This window comes from Temnothorax americanus, unplaced genomic scaffold (genome assembly GCF_048541705.1).
Source record: "Temnothorax americanus isolate GAGA-0224 unplaced genomic scaffold, ASM4854170v1 Scaffold5, whole genome shotgun sequence".
In the NCBI taxonomy this organism is placed as follows: domain Eukaryota; kingdom Metazoa; phylum Arthropoda; class Insecta; order Hymenoptera; family Formicidae; genus Temnothorax; species Temnothorax americanus.
Window position 1 is genome coordinate 4,353,782 of NW_027509657.1, and position 16,035 is coordinate 4,369,816.

General features: G+C 40.5%; 2 protein-coding genes across 4 annotated transcripts in view; one reads left to right on the top strand and one right to left on the bottom strand.

The window, feature by feature from the left end:
• Lolal (longitudinals lacking protein-like) overlaps nt 1–16,035 on the top strand; it is a 146,960-nt gene that overhangs the window by 26,999 nt on the left and 103,926 nt on the right. The window lies entirely within an intron of this gene.
• The window catches only part of LOC143903717 (cilia- and flagella-associated protein 276), a 111,066-nt gene continuing 100,815 nt past the window's right edge, over nt 5,785–16,035 (bottom strand). For 2 of the 3 annotated variants that reach the window (XM_077417573.1, XM_077417572.1), the window contains 3 exons: nt 8,595–8,812; nt 8,352–8,492; nt 5,785–8,263 (listed from right to left, as the gene is read on the bottom strand). In XM_077417573.1, the coding sequence (XP_077273699.1) occupies nt 8,024–8,263; nt 8,352–8,492; nt 8,595–8,801 (588 nt within the window). In that variant the 5' untranslated portion in view covers nt 8,802–8,812 and the 3' untranslated portion in view covers nt 5,785–8,023. Of the gene's footprint in view, nt 8,264–8,351; nt 8,493–8,594; nt 8,813–10,167; nt 10,298–16,035 lie in introns of those variants that run through there. The other variant, XM_077417575.1, reaches the window with a different exon arrangement.

Here is a 16,035-nt window from a genome sequence, read left to right on the forward strand (position 1 = left end):
TTTTGAAAACTGCAACACATTTAATATAAAATTGGAATATTTTTATTTAATAATATAAGTAATGGCTTGTATTAAAATGTCATTCGAGATATAATATAGATATACTTTGTGAAATTTATCATTAAATAAATTCTATGATCAAAATACGACAATAAATGCAGCATTTTTTCGAATATTATATCGCGTGTGGCCGCGTGCTCCGTTCGTGCGACGCGAGTATACGTTCAAGGACCGACATAAAGATAAGTTCTTTCCACGAAGACAGTAGGAACAAAGATTGTAAGAAGGTGTGAAACGAGCCACGTGTTCTACTACGCGCTCATATATCACGGCCCTTTCCATTCTCTTTCTCTCCTTCTACATCGCTCGCCCGTTCCTTTTTTTTTAGTTCTCTCTTTGCATCTCTCTGTCATTCCGACGCTGCAAGGGTGCAGGGGTGGCGGCAGTCTATGAATATTCTCGTTCGCCCCGGCAATGAAATGATGAACGACACCCCCGTCCGACGTCACCCCCTCTCGACGCGCAGCCCCGCACCTTTTGCCGGCATCCTACCGAAAAGAAGAGTCTCACGCTCGGTTTCCTCCCGCGGTTCCTCCATGCGAACCATACCATCGGTTCCTTAAACTTCCGCGAGCGTCGGGACCACCCTCGGTCTCATTTATCAAAATCAAGCCACCGCTATTGGCAACCGACGTAATTGCTCGAAGATGTTGCGCGTACTCGATAGAATCGTTAAGACCTATTTATAGACGATATATTTAGGCGTTTTCTAGAACCTGAGCGTTACAACATCATACCGAAATCATATATCGATATCATACTGATATCATTCCGAAAGTATACCGTCTATCGGAGTAATCTGAATTTTTCTGAAAATTTCTTTCTTTCTTAATTTCCATATCGTGGAGTGAACATTTTTGTTAATTCTACTACGTACGACGCAAATTAATGTAAAAAATAGTAATATATTTTTGGTACAACGATGATGGAATATCAAGAATTTTGAAGTCTCAGTATTTTAAATAATCTAAAACGTTATAAATATACTTTATAGGTTGAATGAGAGGTATCGATATCGCACATACGGTCAAAATACGGCTAGTCACGATCCGTTTGCGGTGTCTTATATTTAGATAATTAATTCTCTTGAGAGCACAAGGCCTTGGCAACTTTGTTATATTGAGGGAGATTTTGATATCGCGTATATGTATACGTCAAAAAGTGACATACTTAATATTCGCGATCCGTGCTATAGACGATTGTTTGTCTCAAAAAACAAAGCTATTTTGGTAATTTTAAGACAATTTGGGGCGGGGCAAATTTGCTTTTTGTGAAAAATTATCATTTAATAAATGGTGCATCTACAATGGGAAGAATACCCGTAATTCTTCGGGCAATAAAACTGTCGTTTAGTGGGAATTTGAGATGGCCCCTTTCGTAATCGCGCAACGATCCTTCTCTGATTGGCTTTTATTTTTGCAACGACTTCGGTGGCGAACCTGCACCGACACATCCGGCGACGTGACGCGAGCGATTCACTGCGAGTTGAACGACGCGCGGCGCGGCGGCTCGTCTCGTCTATGACTGACGGCTCATAAAACCTTATCGTCTGTTGTTCGGCACGAGCAAACGAACCCCTCCCGACACTATCGTCTCTCTTGGGTTAACGTAAATACGAGAAACGATTAAACGCGAGCAATCCTCTCGGCGACTTCCAAACACTCGGCGTTTTAGGTAAATTCTACGGCGCCGTAACTTTTTTTTTATCTTTAATCTTGTTTTTGGCCGGGGCTAGTTTCCGTGATATTTGTATGTGTCATTATAAATGACGGTCCGCCAAGATGATCACGTTGGATGTTACGCCATCGAAATTTTCATAATTTCTCTGTTCCGCAAATTTTTTCGCTAACCGTGTCTAAATTTTTTTAAAATAGAAAATAAGGTATTATATTATATGAGGTAATATTACCTCAGATTATTTTTAACTAATTTTTATCATTGAATTCTTTTATTTTGTATTGTTAATAATTAAATAGGTATTCATATCTCAACATTGGATCAATCATCATATCATTTTCTAACATATTAATTTGAGAGAAGTATAATAGAGGATATCTTAAGTGATCTAAGAGACCCTATATTTCACTTTTTATTTAGGATTTTTTGGATTTTCTTGTGGACGCATATATTATAGATAAAATTATGTTCTACCAATAAGATACAATAAATGCTAAATAGTTACGACACACAGATGTACGAATGACGTTTTTTCCTGCACTTTCGATAATCGCGAGTCAGATGACAACGATTATAATGATAAGATTATAAAAGATAAAAAAAAGCACCTATTTCGTCTTCCATTCTGAAGTAGACGAGACAGGCAGTCATGAGCGTATGATTAATCTATTATGATATAAAATTCTCATGCAATATATTGGAACAATTTAGAATACACTTATTGTTAAATAATTTATAACCATTAAAGTTAACAGCTGGATAAAAAAAAATTGGTTTTAAATAATCACATTTATTTTGAAAGATAATATTAGTGATGATAATAAGGTGATAGATTCAAGCTGTGAGACATAAGTAAAAGTAAATAAAAAGATTAATCTCTACAAGCCTCATGCATCTCGTCGAGTTAAAAGAATACACATTTACGATTTCAAAGTAATAAAAATTAAATTACATTTTTAGTTTTTAATATGAAATAATATAATCAACGATTTATATTTGCATTAAAAAAATTTTAACGAGTTGAATTTGCTTATCATCCGACAGTAGAGGTAGAGATATTATTTTTTTTAATGTTTATCATGAAAATTAATAAAGTTTGAAATTCGAGCAACAGTCTTTTTTTAATTTTTTATTATTACGTTTTATTCTTACATTTCATTATGTCTCGTTTTTTATTTGCCGAATCTGTTTTAGCAGCCGATTCTTAATTAACCTTTGATCCTCCTATGCCACGTATCATTAACCGTAATCGTTTGATAAGAAGTGGGCTCACTTTGACGACCTTGACGTACGTCAGTTACCCTCGCGACTACGGTAATTGTTACTTGTCCGCTTCTCCGAATGCCATACGTGTGCGACCTATAGATATGTTATACGCGTCGCGTATTCGCATCCGTCAGATTTTCCACGTCTGTGAGTCGACGCGACGTGCGCTCCCCGCCGGCGACCGTAGGGAAACCTTTAGGGGTGAAAACGCGCAGGGGATGACGGCAATCTCCGTCGAAACGCGTTTCTCACTGCGGCGGTTGGAAACGAAATACCTCGCGATTTTATTCGCGCGTACGAATCCCTACTATATTGAAAATACTCGTAGATTTAGCAAAACGTCCAAAAATGTTTTATATAGGTATTATACAAAATATTTCAATTAAAGTGATACAAAAAAAATAGATTTAAAAATTGAATAAAATAATATATTAGAATAAGATAAAACATTTTACTTCTACGTATTTTTATCGCATATTTGTTTAATATTAACATAGTGTATATATGTTATACTATAAATCGTTTGAGCGAAACCGGCTTTAGGTATATAAAATATCGCGATTTATTGTAATTAATCGTAGCTGCAGCCTCTCGCTAACAATTTGCATGATCGGAGATGTATCGCGAATATTCGAGAGAGTCGAGATGGCAGAAACAACCCTCGGAGTTGCGGCACGTCGGGGTACGCACATAGGGGCGACGAGGACGCGTGTCCGCGTTCCCACGTGTCGACGGCGCCGGGGATCGTATCGGCGTACATGTATACCGCCGTTGTGTGCTGTCGTCCCGTCACGTTTCTCACTCGCGGATTCTACACCGATATTTGCCCTTTTCGCGGCTGTAAGTGGATGCGATCGCCCTACGACAGACAATCTCGAAATTCTGGATATAAATAATCGGCAGTATCGTAAAAGTACTTATAATTTAATCTCTCGTCTGTGCACCTTGCATTCTCGTTCTTGCATTCATATCAAATGATTTTATTAAGTGGGATTAATCTTGATCTTCGTAAAGAAGTTCACAGCGCATTATTATATAAATTATATCAAAATTATACTTTAATATTTTGTTCTAAACTTATACAACATGCACGTGGAAACAAATGTAATTGTATAAAAATAAGCTAATAATGTGGTCCAGTTTTAGTTTCATGACATTCATATTTACTCACAATTATTTACTTGTCATATAAAAAGATATATTATCTTTAATAGGCGCGCGTGTAAATATTATATTTGATGGTAATTGCAATGAAATGTGACGATCAAAGATAAATTTAAGGAAGATTTAACGAGAAGATCGGACCTGGTCTTCGAAGTAGGCGGGGGAGAGAGCGCGTTAATTAACTAAAATCAGGTCCGGATAATCGAAATAATCTCCGGAGCCGCAATGAGAGGGGATTAGACATCTACTGAAATACTAATCCATTTGTTATACACCACCAGCAGTAAAATCTATCCGCCCGGGCGCGCTCCTATAGGACGTTGTTATTTTAGATGATATCTGAGAGCATGGCTGAGGAGACGCGAGGGGGGAGGGGGGCGGTGAATAGATTGAGCAGAGGCAGAAGGGAAATGCGGAGAACGGTCGTCGTCGCGCAGGTTGTGGGTCGAGCCTTAGCGAGGGAAGCGCCCGAGGACCCTCGAAGGTAATCTTGGCTCGTTCGCGGAGGGTTGCATTTTGATCCCCGGAGCTTCCGCCGTGGCACGATCTCTCCGCGCCACCACTGCGTCCGGGGCTCACGCATTTACTATAATTAGAACTCCCTAATTAACGAGCAAACGTCGCACGGGTCTGTCGTAATCTCAGGCTTGACCTTCCACCATCGTTTAGACGCCTTTTTTCGCCCCGCGTTTTAATCCGCCTTCCTCCTCTTCTTTCCCTCACCGCCTCGGTCTGCCCATTCGCGGAACATCAAGAAAAAGTGGAGGCTGCGCGCGGCACTAAAATTTATTCCATTCTTTTTATTTCGAGATTAAGAGAAATGTATATATATACTAAAGGCGATGTGTTTGGCGCTTGTCAAAAGGCATCAAATGCCATTAAATTGTTTCGTTCTATCTTTATGTTTTAAAATCATTAATATCTTTATGATATTGGGTACTGTAGGAACATTTGGAATTATTTTGAGAGAAAGAGAGGAGGAAAGAATTCGTAATGTCACTTCTGTGAACTAGTAATATTTGGCTAGTAATATGTTTCGTAAATCGACGCGAAAACGGCATTCCTGAAATATATTTCCAGTGACGCTGATTCTCTTGCTCGGCTGGTTTGGTATCCTTTAAAGCTCGTGTACGAGAAATGATAACACGACGAACGTTTCCCGTTTGTTCCCACCGCATTCGAAATCACACGAGGCGTAATATCAACTTTGACACTCACGCATCACCAGATACCCCTTTTCCCTTAGGGACAAGTTGTTTTAAAATAATTTTAAAACATTGAGTAAACACTACATGCTACATGCTTGCACGTGCAACCATATTGAACCAAAATGAGAAAATAAGCTTTTTAAATCGCCACCCCTTCGTAGGCCTTTAGAAAGTCTTCCCCTCTCTTTCTGTCGTCAGTGAAGGCTGAGAAACGGCAAATAAACTAAGGATTAATTTTATAGGATTGCACGCTATTTAATTGAATATCATAAGTTTTTTATTGATATTTTATATTAAATTTATTTTGATTAATATATATTAAAATGCAAAAATGAAAGTTTGACTTAAATATACATTATTATAGATAAACTTATATAAAAATTAAGAGTTAAGTATACAAAGTTGCGGAACGATCAAAGAATCGTGAAAGATAAAAAGCCATTTTATAGAATTAATTAAAAAGTCATAGTTTATGAAAAAATTTTGAAATATTTTTTCTATTGATTAATGTCAAAATATTTGTTAGCGCATTCTCAGAATTGTTATTTATATTCTGCATAATATATAATTCCTTTATGCATAATATATATGGAATTAGAAAATGTGTTTTACCAATTCTAGAGAAGCAATGGATTAAAATGGAAATTACATCATATGTGACGTTTGGTTAATTTAATGTGTTGCTTATTATTCGCTGTGTCATTTGCGGCTTTGTCTATTTAGCTGAAACAACGGTGGAAGAACGAAATCCGAAAGGAACGATAAAACCCGACGGGTAGTGCCAGTGTGCACCGCGCTGATAAATATAACGTAACAAGTTCAGTGGAATAACAGCTTCATCCTGGAGGGATCAATGCGACTTTGCTCTCGACTTTCACGCAGAATTTCCTTCTGGAAAAGCGTATATACGCGTAAAAGAATCGAATAGATAGAGCGGAATCAGTTCAAATGTGGTATACATCAGTAGCATCATTGCTCAGTTATTACTTGTGTGAATGTATCTTTTAAAATAATGCTGTGCCGATCCAAATTAATTTTTAAAGATTTAAAATGATTTGACCTAATCGTATCGGTTTTTGATTTCAATTTGATCAGCTTTATTACAGAATGAGCTGTAGCTGCTCATATGTATACGCAGTTTGACGTTTTTATGAAGGGCAAATTCTACCGTCAGATACTAATGCAGTTGATTGCGTTCGACGGAATAGATCGCGACCGGTCGTTAATTTGCAATGACGAAGAAGCTTTCCATTTCTTTAATGGCAATGGAAAAACTATATGCGCACGCGCGACCGTAAAAAGTAAATTAAATAAGAATTAAATACAAATAAAATCGTTCAGCCAAGTAATTGGCTGGTAACCTCACTCGTTGCCTGACGACCGTCTGAGATCGTTCTACCCTTATAGCCTCTCTTCATTATACTGGGACGGAAAAAGGATCCACGTCAATAGACTCGCTCCGCGACATAATCCACAGTAAAATTACTATTATCGAGACCACCCAGTTTTATATATACGATTAATCGAAACAATCACAAACGACAAACGACGTATCCATATGGTGTCACGCAAAACTGTATAATAAGTCCAGATAACAAATTCGACGTAGATCGTAATACATCCATGATAGAGCAAAAATTCTGTTAACTTTTAATACAAAAATGATGAAGGAAAGTTGAACGCGCGCGCGAGCGTGAAAATTCATCACCTCGCGCCGTTGCGAGGTTCGTCAAAAAGCGTTTTAAAAGAGCTAGGAGAATGGGGTCAGACAGAGGAAAGAGGAAGGATAGCGTATACTACATCTCATAGCCGAGGTGGAGTTTTCGTGACGAGGCGGTTGGCGGGGCAATCATGGTCGGATTAGACGTATGTATAAGGATCGTGCTGCTTACTCCGGCTGCCTGGCGTGGAGAGAGGGTGTCGGAGGGTTGCGAGCCGGGTCAAACGGGTCGCAAGATAGACGTTTGCGCGCGGGGTGAGAAACATAAATGATATTTCATGAGGAGCATATGCGTGCGGAGATGACTCCTCCTTCGCGCGAGCCCTCGGCGAGGGTGGCTCCGCTGTCACCCCGAGCTGGCAGCGGGGCGCTGGTTTATTACAAACAAGGATTACCCGGGTAATGGGACATTCTGTCCCTTCAGCTCACTGCCGTGCCGAGTCGAGCAGTGAGAACTTGGTGCGCACTGACTCACGCGCGCCTGCCGATCTTCGAGCCGCCTGCTCCTCGAACTGTCAAAGGGGCGAAAATGCGAGAGCCGGCAATCGGGAGATCTCTGCTCGCGATAACCGAGGCAAGCTCGTGAGCCACTGGTTAAATTTGTCAACATGATCAGATTGGCATAGATAGATAGGATAATCGGATACTTTGTCACGCTGCGAAATAATGGCGACGATTGACGCGATTTAATCATATCTGTCTTCGCGATGTACAGAAGCCTTCTAATACGATCAATTTCGTGTCTACGTTACAGTCACGTTGACAATTCGCTGCTTCTCGAAGTGTTCCAAAACGTAAATCTCGCCAGATTATGCCAATAGCGATAATGGTATTTGTAAAAGCGGGCGCTTCATTCGGCGAATTGCAGGTTTCAGTTTAATCCGAACGTTCTCCAAGCGTGCCGCTCAAACACCGTCCAAATCCGTGTTTAAATACTGTAAAAAGTTCCGTCGATTTTGCGACTGTATCCGGGATTCGATTGGTCCATATGAGGACCCTCGATATTTAATTTCACGCTGCTCGGATGAATTCTGCGCGGTAAAGTTGGCCCGCTATGACACCTCGATTTATCCGCCGATAAAGGTACCCGAACTACCGATTTAAGTTCCTCGTCCGGATGACCGCTCACGTGCCTCGGTCTATCTGGTTTAGGTGGTTCTGGTAAAATCTATAATAAAAATGTTCAAACATATCCATTTATTTTTCATATTGAGATTTTATATTGTTGAATGATGCATTTGCGTAATTCAAAGTACCTTAATCTCGTTTCGCAAGACACGCCAAGTTTCTCTGCCGAGCGTCTCTGGCTGGATGGGCACGTACATTTTCGAAACCAAAGTGTCTCGACTGTGAGCGTAAACGCTGTTTAATGCTAGGTCAAGGGCGTCATGCGGAACCTGTAAAAGCAGGTGTATGTGTATTATGTAGGTCTGTGTCAACAAAAGTTGACGCAATATACAAAGTTTTACTTTCAATATCGTCAATATCGAATATCAAACCTGCGGTCTAATGAGTCGACGATCTCTGCGGATGCTGTTCAGGGTGTGATGAGCGAAGAGACGCTCGTGAGCGCTCAATTTGACGTTCCAGTTTCTATCCGACGGCGAGACTTTATCTCCCAACACAGGTCCGCGCGATATCCACGCTCCTTCCCGGGAGATATCCGGCACAGGATAAGGATTTCGAACGTAGAATGCCTGGGCCATTATAGCGCGACCTATACCAACATCGTAAAATATATGTACGAGTCAATTTTCTAATCGAAACATGCTGTAATCTTAATGTCGTTGCGAGTTAAGAGTGAAGTCCTCTGTCAGTGAATCGTTCGACTAGCTTACCGAGAGAAGTATGCAAAGAGATCTAAAACGCATAGCAATTCATATGTTTCAGAGATTTCAATTAACAAGTTAAATTCTCTTCAGAAAATTTTTTACTTGCGATTAAAAGCAAGAAGTAGAAAGAATCGGTACATTATTATTTTTATCTCGAATTTATTTCTGTATGCCTTATTTTCATATCAGTTTTAACATTGTTCTAATATTTTAATTCATACTTTTTAAAAAATTTTTTTAATTAATCAAAACGGATGTGTTCGTTATGTTTTTATTCTTATATAAGCGTTGTTTTCTTCTTATACGATAACACTCTCATTTCATATAAATCTACAGCAAACAATGCCAATCCGTTCGGGATTCAAGAGGCCGCATCCGGTCTCGCGGTCTGTTTCTTCGGGATTAAGACGCGACTCCGCCGCAGGGAGCAACACTCGAGTTGATACGCGGCTCGCGTGAATTTCGATCCTCGTCCATAAACGAAACCGACTTTAACCCATGCGAACGGCCTGCATCGTATCACTCTCCACGGGGTGTCCACTTATCGTTTCTTCCGCTCGTTCTCGCTTTCGCGGTGGTATTTGGATATTTCCTAGGCTCAAAGTTTCCCGAAGTCTTTCATGGACGCTTTCGCGTCGTGAAAGGATCTTCTATGAAATTCGGCCGAGGCTTTTCACGAATAATACCATTCATACGCCTTTCCTTTCGCGCTTATTCGAATTAAGTCGTTGGTCGGTTAACGTCATATCCGGCAGAAATAAGTTTTCATTAGAAAGGATATATAAATGTAAACGGAATAATTAAATTCAATAAGTTTAAACCGATTTGTAGCAGTTTGAGGTATACTAATGCATAGTTCTGAACTAAGCGATAGTTTAGAAAGAAAGTCGCAGAGAGAAATGACACCGAAACTAAATCTGAAGCTACTTAAACGTGAAGATATTTCTTAGTTTACGGGTTCTTGTCAAAACGATTCTCTACCAGTTTGATGCATAATCTTATTGAAATACAATGCGTGTAATTATTGCTATTTGCGTGCTCGGTATCAGATCCTGGTGGAATTCGTCGAGTAAACCGAGAAATCGCGAATCGCGGTTGCGCGCATCCGGGCTCTTCCCGCATTTAACGTATTTTGCTCAGGAGGTGGTCGGCCACGGGGCCAACGCCGACGTCCAATATTAAACCCGTAGTAATTTATGTTAGCGCGAGCGTGCATAATGCTGTTTGTATAAAGCGCTACCGCCACGTGTCGACTCGTGCCGACGGTACGTATCACTCCCTCCTGCCTGTCCTTTAATTCCCGCTGTGCTGCGTAGGCGACCCCGCAAAATCCCGGCCAGTTACGTACGCATGCCATTTTATACGTATATCCTTGCGTCTTGGATTCTGAGACACGTAAAAAGAAAATAATACTATACACTCGTTGGTAGGGATTATTTTATTATATTATTAATTATAGATAAACTATTACCAATTTTTTATTTTACGTGAACTTGCCAATTTAAATTTTTAGAAAAATTGAAGATATTTTGATTATATATTGAAGATTATATTGAAGATATTGCTACAAAGGATAATGCATCACTCTTACATTTGTTAGCCGTAAATATCGTTGGGATTGAACGATGATATTATTAGATAGATTATTAAATAGACCTCAAATACGACGAAAAAGTGGCGCCCCTTTTTTTTCTCGGCAGATGCTGGTTTATATATAGCGTAGATTCGCTCCTCGCGGATGATATGAGGGAGCGAATCATCTTCCGCGTCATTGCTTGTTCGACCTCTCTCTCCTTCGGGGCGTCAGCCCGGGCTGTACGATGGGGAGACGACACGCGTAATCGCGTAATCGCGTAATCGTGGCGCGTGCTGAAGTTCGGGTTGCGGGAGCTTTGCGTGCGTCTACACTGGCGCACGTGCGACGTTGCACACCCTGAATCAACAGCGATCGCGAATCGTACAGATCTGTTCGTGAACGTCAAACGGACGCATCCGTCCGTCCGTCCGTCCGTCCGTTCGTCCGGACGGTGAATCCCGGTAGTGCGTTTTACGAGATAATCGGCGCAACGACCTGAACCGGATTATCGCCGACTATCATAAGCGCATCAAGTGTACGCGACCGAAATGACGCTAATTAAGCAAGATAGGTGATTGCGGTAATAACCGTAATTTTCGGAAGAGTAGATTATCTTACGTTATCGATATTGGTGATATTACAGTCGCATTAGTTCCGCTAATTAAAAAGAAATAATTTTAGAACGTAATTTTTATAACATTTTATTCACATTATATATACAAAAGAGGGATTTGTTTTTATGATATGTATGCAAATAAATTTAATTAAAAAATTCAACATATAATATACTGTATTTTATTTGAAAAATGGTGTGTTTAATTGTATGAAATATTTATAATATTTGTATATATATTAGATTTTTCAAATTACGCTATCTTTATATTCTTTAGTTTTTTAACGTTGGAATTACTTGTGACGTTATAAGCGACAACAAAAAAAAAGAAAAAGTGCGAACCTGTCTTTTTACTTTTGCGACTTTACGTGTTTACTATCGCACCCTGCAGCAATACGCGGCGTATTCCGCAGAAATGACCGAGTTCCTACGATTGTGCCGAGATTCCCTTTAAATCCTAATCCGGTAATATTCTCGGGCCGATATACCGGCATCGGTAATGGAATCGCGCATTCAAATGGACATCGTTTCCCACCGACGGCGACGGCAGGAGGCAGGTCGCGGCGAGGGACAATGCCAGGGGATGATATTGCCAATATTTGGCTTGATTCTGGTGCGAATGTGCTCGACTGTGTGCCGAGGGGTGCGCCCGCTCTCGCACCCCCTTGAAACGTCGGGTTGGGTAGGGCGCGTCGGTGTACGTTAGACGCGCGAGCCGATTACCATTTGAATGCCCCTACCGGCGGTCAGGCTTTGTGAGCCCCCGTGACACTGACCGCACCTACCTATCTATCTAAGGGAGAGATCCACCTACCCCCCTAGTCGCCCCCTTTTTGTCGACGACCGTCTGTTCCACGATGACGCTGCGTCGAGAAAGAGTGGTCGTCGAGATTTGTCAACATCTCTTACTCCCACTTAATTTTTTTCCACGGTCGTTCCAGCTTGGTTGTCGACTGGCGTCTCCCGTTCGAAAGATCGATCGAATTGGGTGTCGAACTGGGAGAAAAAAAGGGTGATCGAATTGGTTGAACTGGTGGCGCGAGCAGTTCACTCCTGAGAAGGTGGACACTTCTAATCGATCGAGTCTAAGGGGCGTTCCGACACCAGGCGCGCTTCCCTTTGTTTCCTCGCAATCTGACATATTTGTTGTTTTCCTGGCATTGTGTTTGAACGACGGCGGCAGAAGATGATGACGACGAAAATCGGGAAAGATTATATGTTTTGTCGGGAAACATTCAAAGTAAGTCAACCAAACGACACTTTCCAATAAGCGTGCATTAATTCGAAATCCAGAATAACATTTTTAAATGCCGTCAAAAGTCATAAATCAAATATTTGACTTTTACATATTATATACTATGAAACCTGTGGTCGTAGATTTGAATTTTTTACAATAGTGATTACGTATCTCGTATCATGAACTTGATAATTTCAATCGCTTATTGACATCTTCCTCCCGTCAACATACACTAGATATGTGTATGCATGATCATGGATATTTACGTGTATTAATTTGGAAGGTTCATCACATGTTTAAGCATATGCTTTTTATTCTAAAATCGAAGATGTTTTACTTTCTGAAGATATAAGATTTTTTTTTTTAATACAAAAAAGAAATATTAAAGGAAACGACTGGCATACATTTAGTAAGAAATTAGATCGCAGCGAAAACAGAATTTCCATTTATGATTTTCGCAGATAAGTCAGAGTTAGTTTCCACGGTACAGTCCACTACCCTCGGTGTAGAATAATGTCTTACACCCTGCGTGACCGATGCGACAAAACGAATAGGGCGGATGAGGCGTCGGTGCGACAGGTGGCCCGTGAAATCGGTGCACGAGCGCGCCGTTTTCCACGACCCTCGCTCGATGCGCTTCATTAGGAAATTAAGTGCATAATAATTAGAGTCGGGGTGCCGATAGGTCACGTTAAACGTTTTGTCTTACGATCTATCACATCGCGTAGCCAACTTGTTCTTCATGCGCGCCGCGATTTAGTATGATTATGATTACAAAAGAAATATTGCGTTTATTTTCGTTTAAAAAAATTGGACCGCTATGAACAATTATAATTTACAATTGGTAATTGACATAAATTAATATAAATTACCGCGCGATAGATTTTTGCTTGAAAGAAAAATAATCTTGCTGTATAAGTGGAATTAGTTGAGCATTATTATTGCCAAGGAAAAACTTGATTCGCGCGTTCATCAAAGAATCCGTGCGTGAAATATTTTTCGGTAAGTGCGGAACATTCCGTATACAATGCTCGTGCACAATTTGCATACCGATGATCGAGGGGGGTGCTTGCGCAGTTTCGTGCGTCGCGCGGGCTTGCCGGTGTATTTTAGCATTTCACGTTTGTTTCCATTTAAATGGTAATCGGGTTCATAATGTAATTGTATTCGCCGCGTAAGCCCGGGCTCACCGCAGCGCTAGCGTCCCGGCCATTGTTTGCATTGTTCTCCTCGCGGCGCGAACAATCCGCGCGCCGCGCTGCCTTTCAGCCTCGCGTTTTGGCGAAATCTAAACCCCTCGGTCCCCTCCCGCCCGCCACTCGCGCCCGATATTTCGCCCCGATGCGAAAACAACGCGTATCTCGCCGACGAATGTCCGTCGAATGCTTATTCGATCGGAAATATTCATATCGAAGTAGAGAGTTTTTAATCCACCGCTTCAAACACATGCGTAACAGAAAGCACGATACTCTCTAATTTTTAATTGCAATGATTACTAAATTATTTTCAGAGTGAAATAATACGATATATTGCACTTAACATAATTGCATGACGTATTCCCGTACTTATATGTGTATAGTAAAAAATATCAAATATATATTTTTGTTTATAAATAATTATGAAGGTACATATATATTAATGTAAAAAATATTTCTGTGATTAGTATCTAGATATCTAACACACTTGGTCTTTGTTATATTATCATAGAGATTTATAGATATTATTTTAATAATCGGAAGTAGTAAACCTCGTCGTGATATGTAACGACATTATTTTCTAACGTTTTTTTTTCCTTGGTGATGTGATTTTTTTTCATGTAAATTTATAGAGACAACGTAGATCATCGCGCAACGTTAACCGGCGTTACCTCGCATGGGGAACGAATCGTTAAACAGCTCACGGAGAACTCGCAGAATCCGTCGAGGTGAAACGCAGAGCGACGGCGGTCGGGGGTTGAAACGAGGTATGCGAAGGGGGTTGGGCGTTATTGTAACGCGAGGGATGTAACTGACAACGTAGCGTATACGCATATAATACGCGCGTGCTCGCGCGCAGGTATATACATACGTCAGAGTCGCGGTCGCCTTTCTCTCATACATATTCATCAAACGCTAATTAATCATCGCCCGCCGGCACACCCACGGCGAGCCACCCCCTTGGCAGCCCACGAAGCTGGGGAAAAAAAATACGAGCGTTGTCACGCAGACACCTCCATATATTACGAGCTACATCCATATGTCGAAGTCGTCACTATATGTAGCGAGATTTTTGCGTGAATGCGCAGGAAATTATTAAATTCGGTAGCAAAAGATGTGTGTGTGTGTGTGTGTGTGTGTTTGCACTTTCTCTTGAACTGCATTAAAAGTGTTAATAGGGAAAAGGGAATGTTTAGTATTAAACGTCGATACCACTTAATATCAAAGCTAAAATATCAATACCAGAAAGGATCTTATCACGCTTTCGCAAATTCTAGCGAACAAACGATATAATTAAAGTGTCTTTCAATCTTTAATCGAAATACTTGAAATAAAAAATGATGTAAAACAAACTGCCTTTGTCACAGTGAGAAACAAAAGAAATTGCGTTTAAAGAGCCGTCATAAATTTTGCGGACGTTATCTGGCGTGAGAGGAGTTGAACGGTAGCGAGGTATCGATACGGCGGAAACAATATCGAAATATCCACGAGCACTCCCGCTCCGTAGGTCATAAATATCGTCGTGTTGGGCGATCAATCTAAATTGTAATTTTGTAATCCCATTAAGCAGGCGGCCACCTTCGCACGCACTTGCGGGGTCCTTCCGTCGGCCGGCCTTTTTCACGCAGACGGGCCGCATATAATTAGGTGTCGTTTATTTTACATCTGAAGGCGCCTCGCGCCGTTGGGGTGACATCGCCACCACCAATATATATATACATACATATAGTATATATATATATCGTATATATATGCACCATGTCGTATATATATGCACCGGGTCTTTATACATATATGTCGCGCGATGTGGCAGTGGCTCATAGAACGCTCGACTGCTAATGTGACGCGATCATCGCCACCCAGCCATCGTCCATTGATATTATACGCGCCGTGGGGATGCCCGCACCCTTCTCGCCCTTTCGGTATTTCCTGCCAACCCTGCCTTCGCTGTAACACCCATCCCCGGCTCTTCTCGTAGAATAGCACCGCAATTTTCTACGTCACTGTTCGTACATTACGCGATCTCTCGCCCGCGAGATGATGATACGGTCCGATGCTTCATTGACTTATTGATATCGAGGGGAAATATATCGGATATATCGTTTTATTCTCATTATTGAGAGAATTTTGGATGTTACTTTAGGAAAAGTAGAGTATACGTTACTCGTATACATATACTACGTGCGTGGTTAAAATTAAAACGTCTATAGAAGCAATTTTGAGTTTTATTTATCAACTACTGTCATTGGTGGTTCTCTATGTTTTCCTGCAGAATCTCTTTAAGAATAGAATAAATTAACAATATAGGTACTGTATTTCATGATACCTTGTGACTATCATAAACATTTGAAATAATTAGTACTTAAGAGACTTAATTCTTTGCGCGATTAGTAATATGTCAATAGGTATACATGTTAAACATGTCGAACGAGTTATATACAATAGTTATATAAATAGTTATATACAATATACTATAATAGTCCATT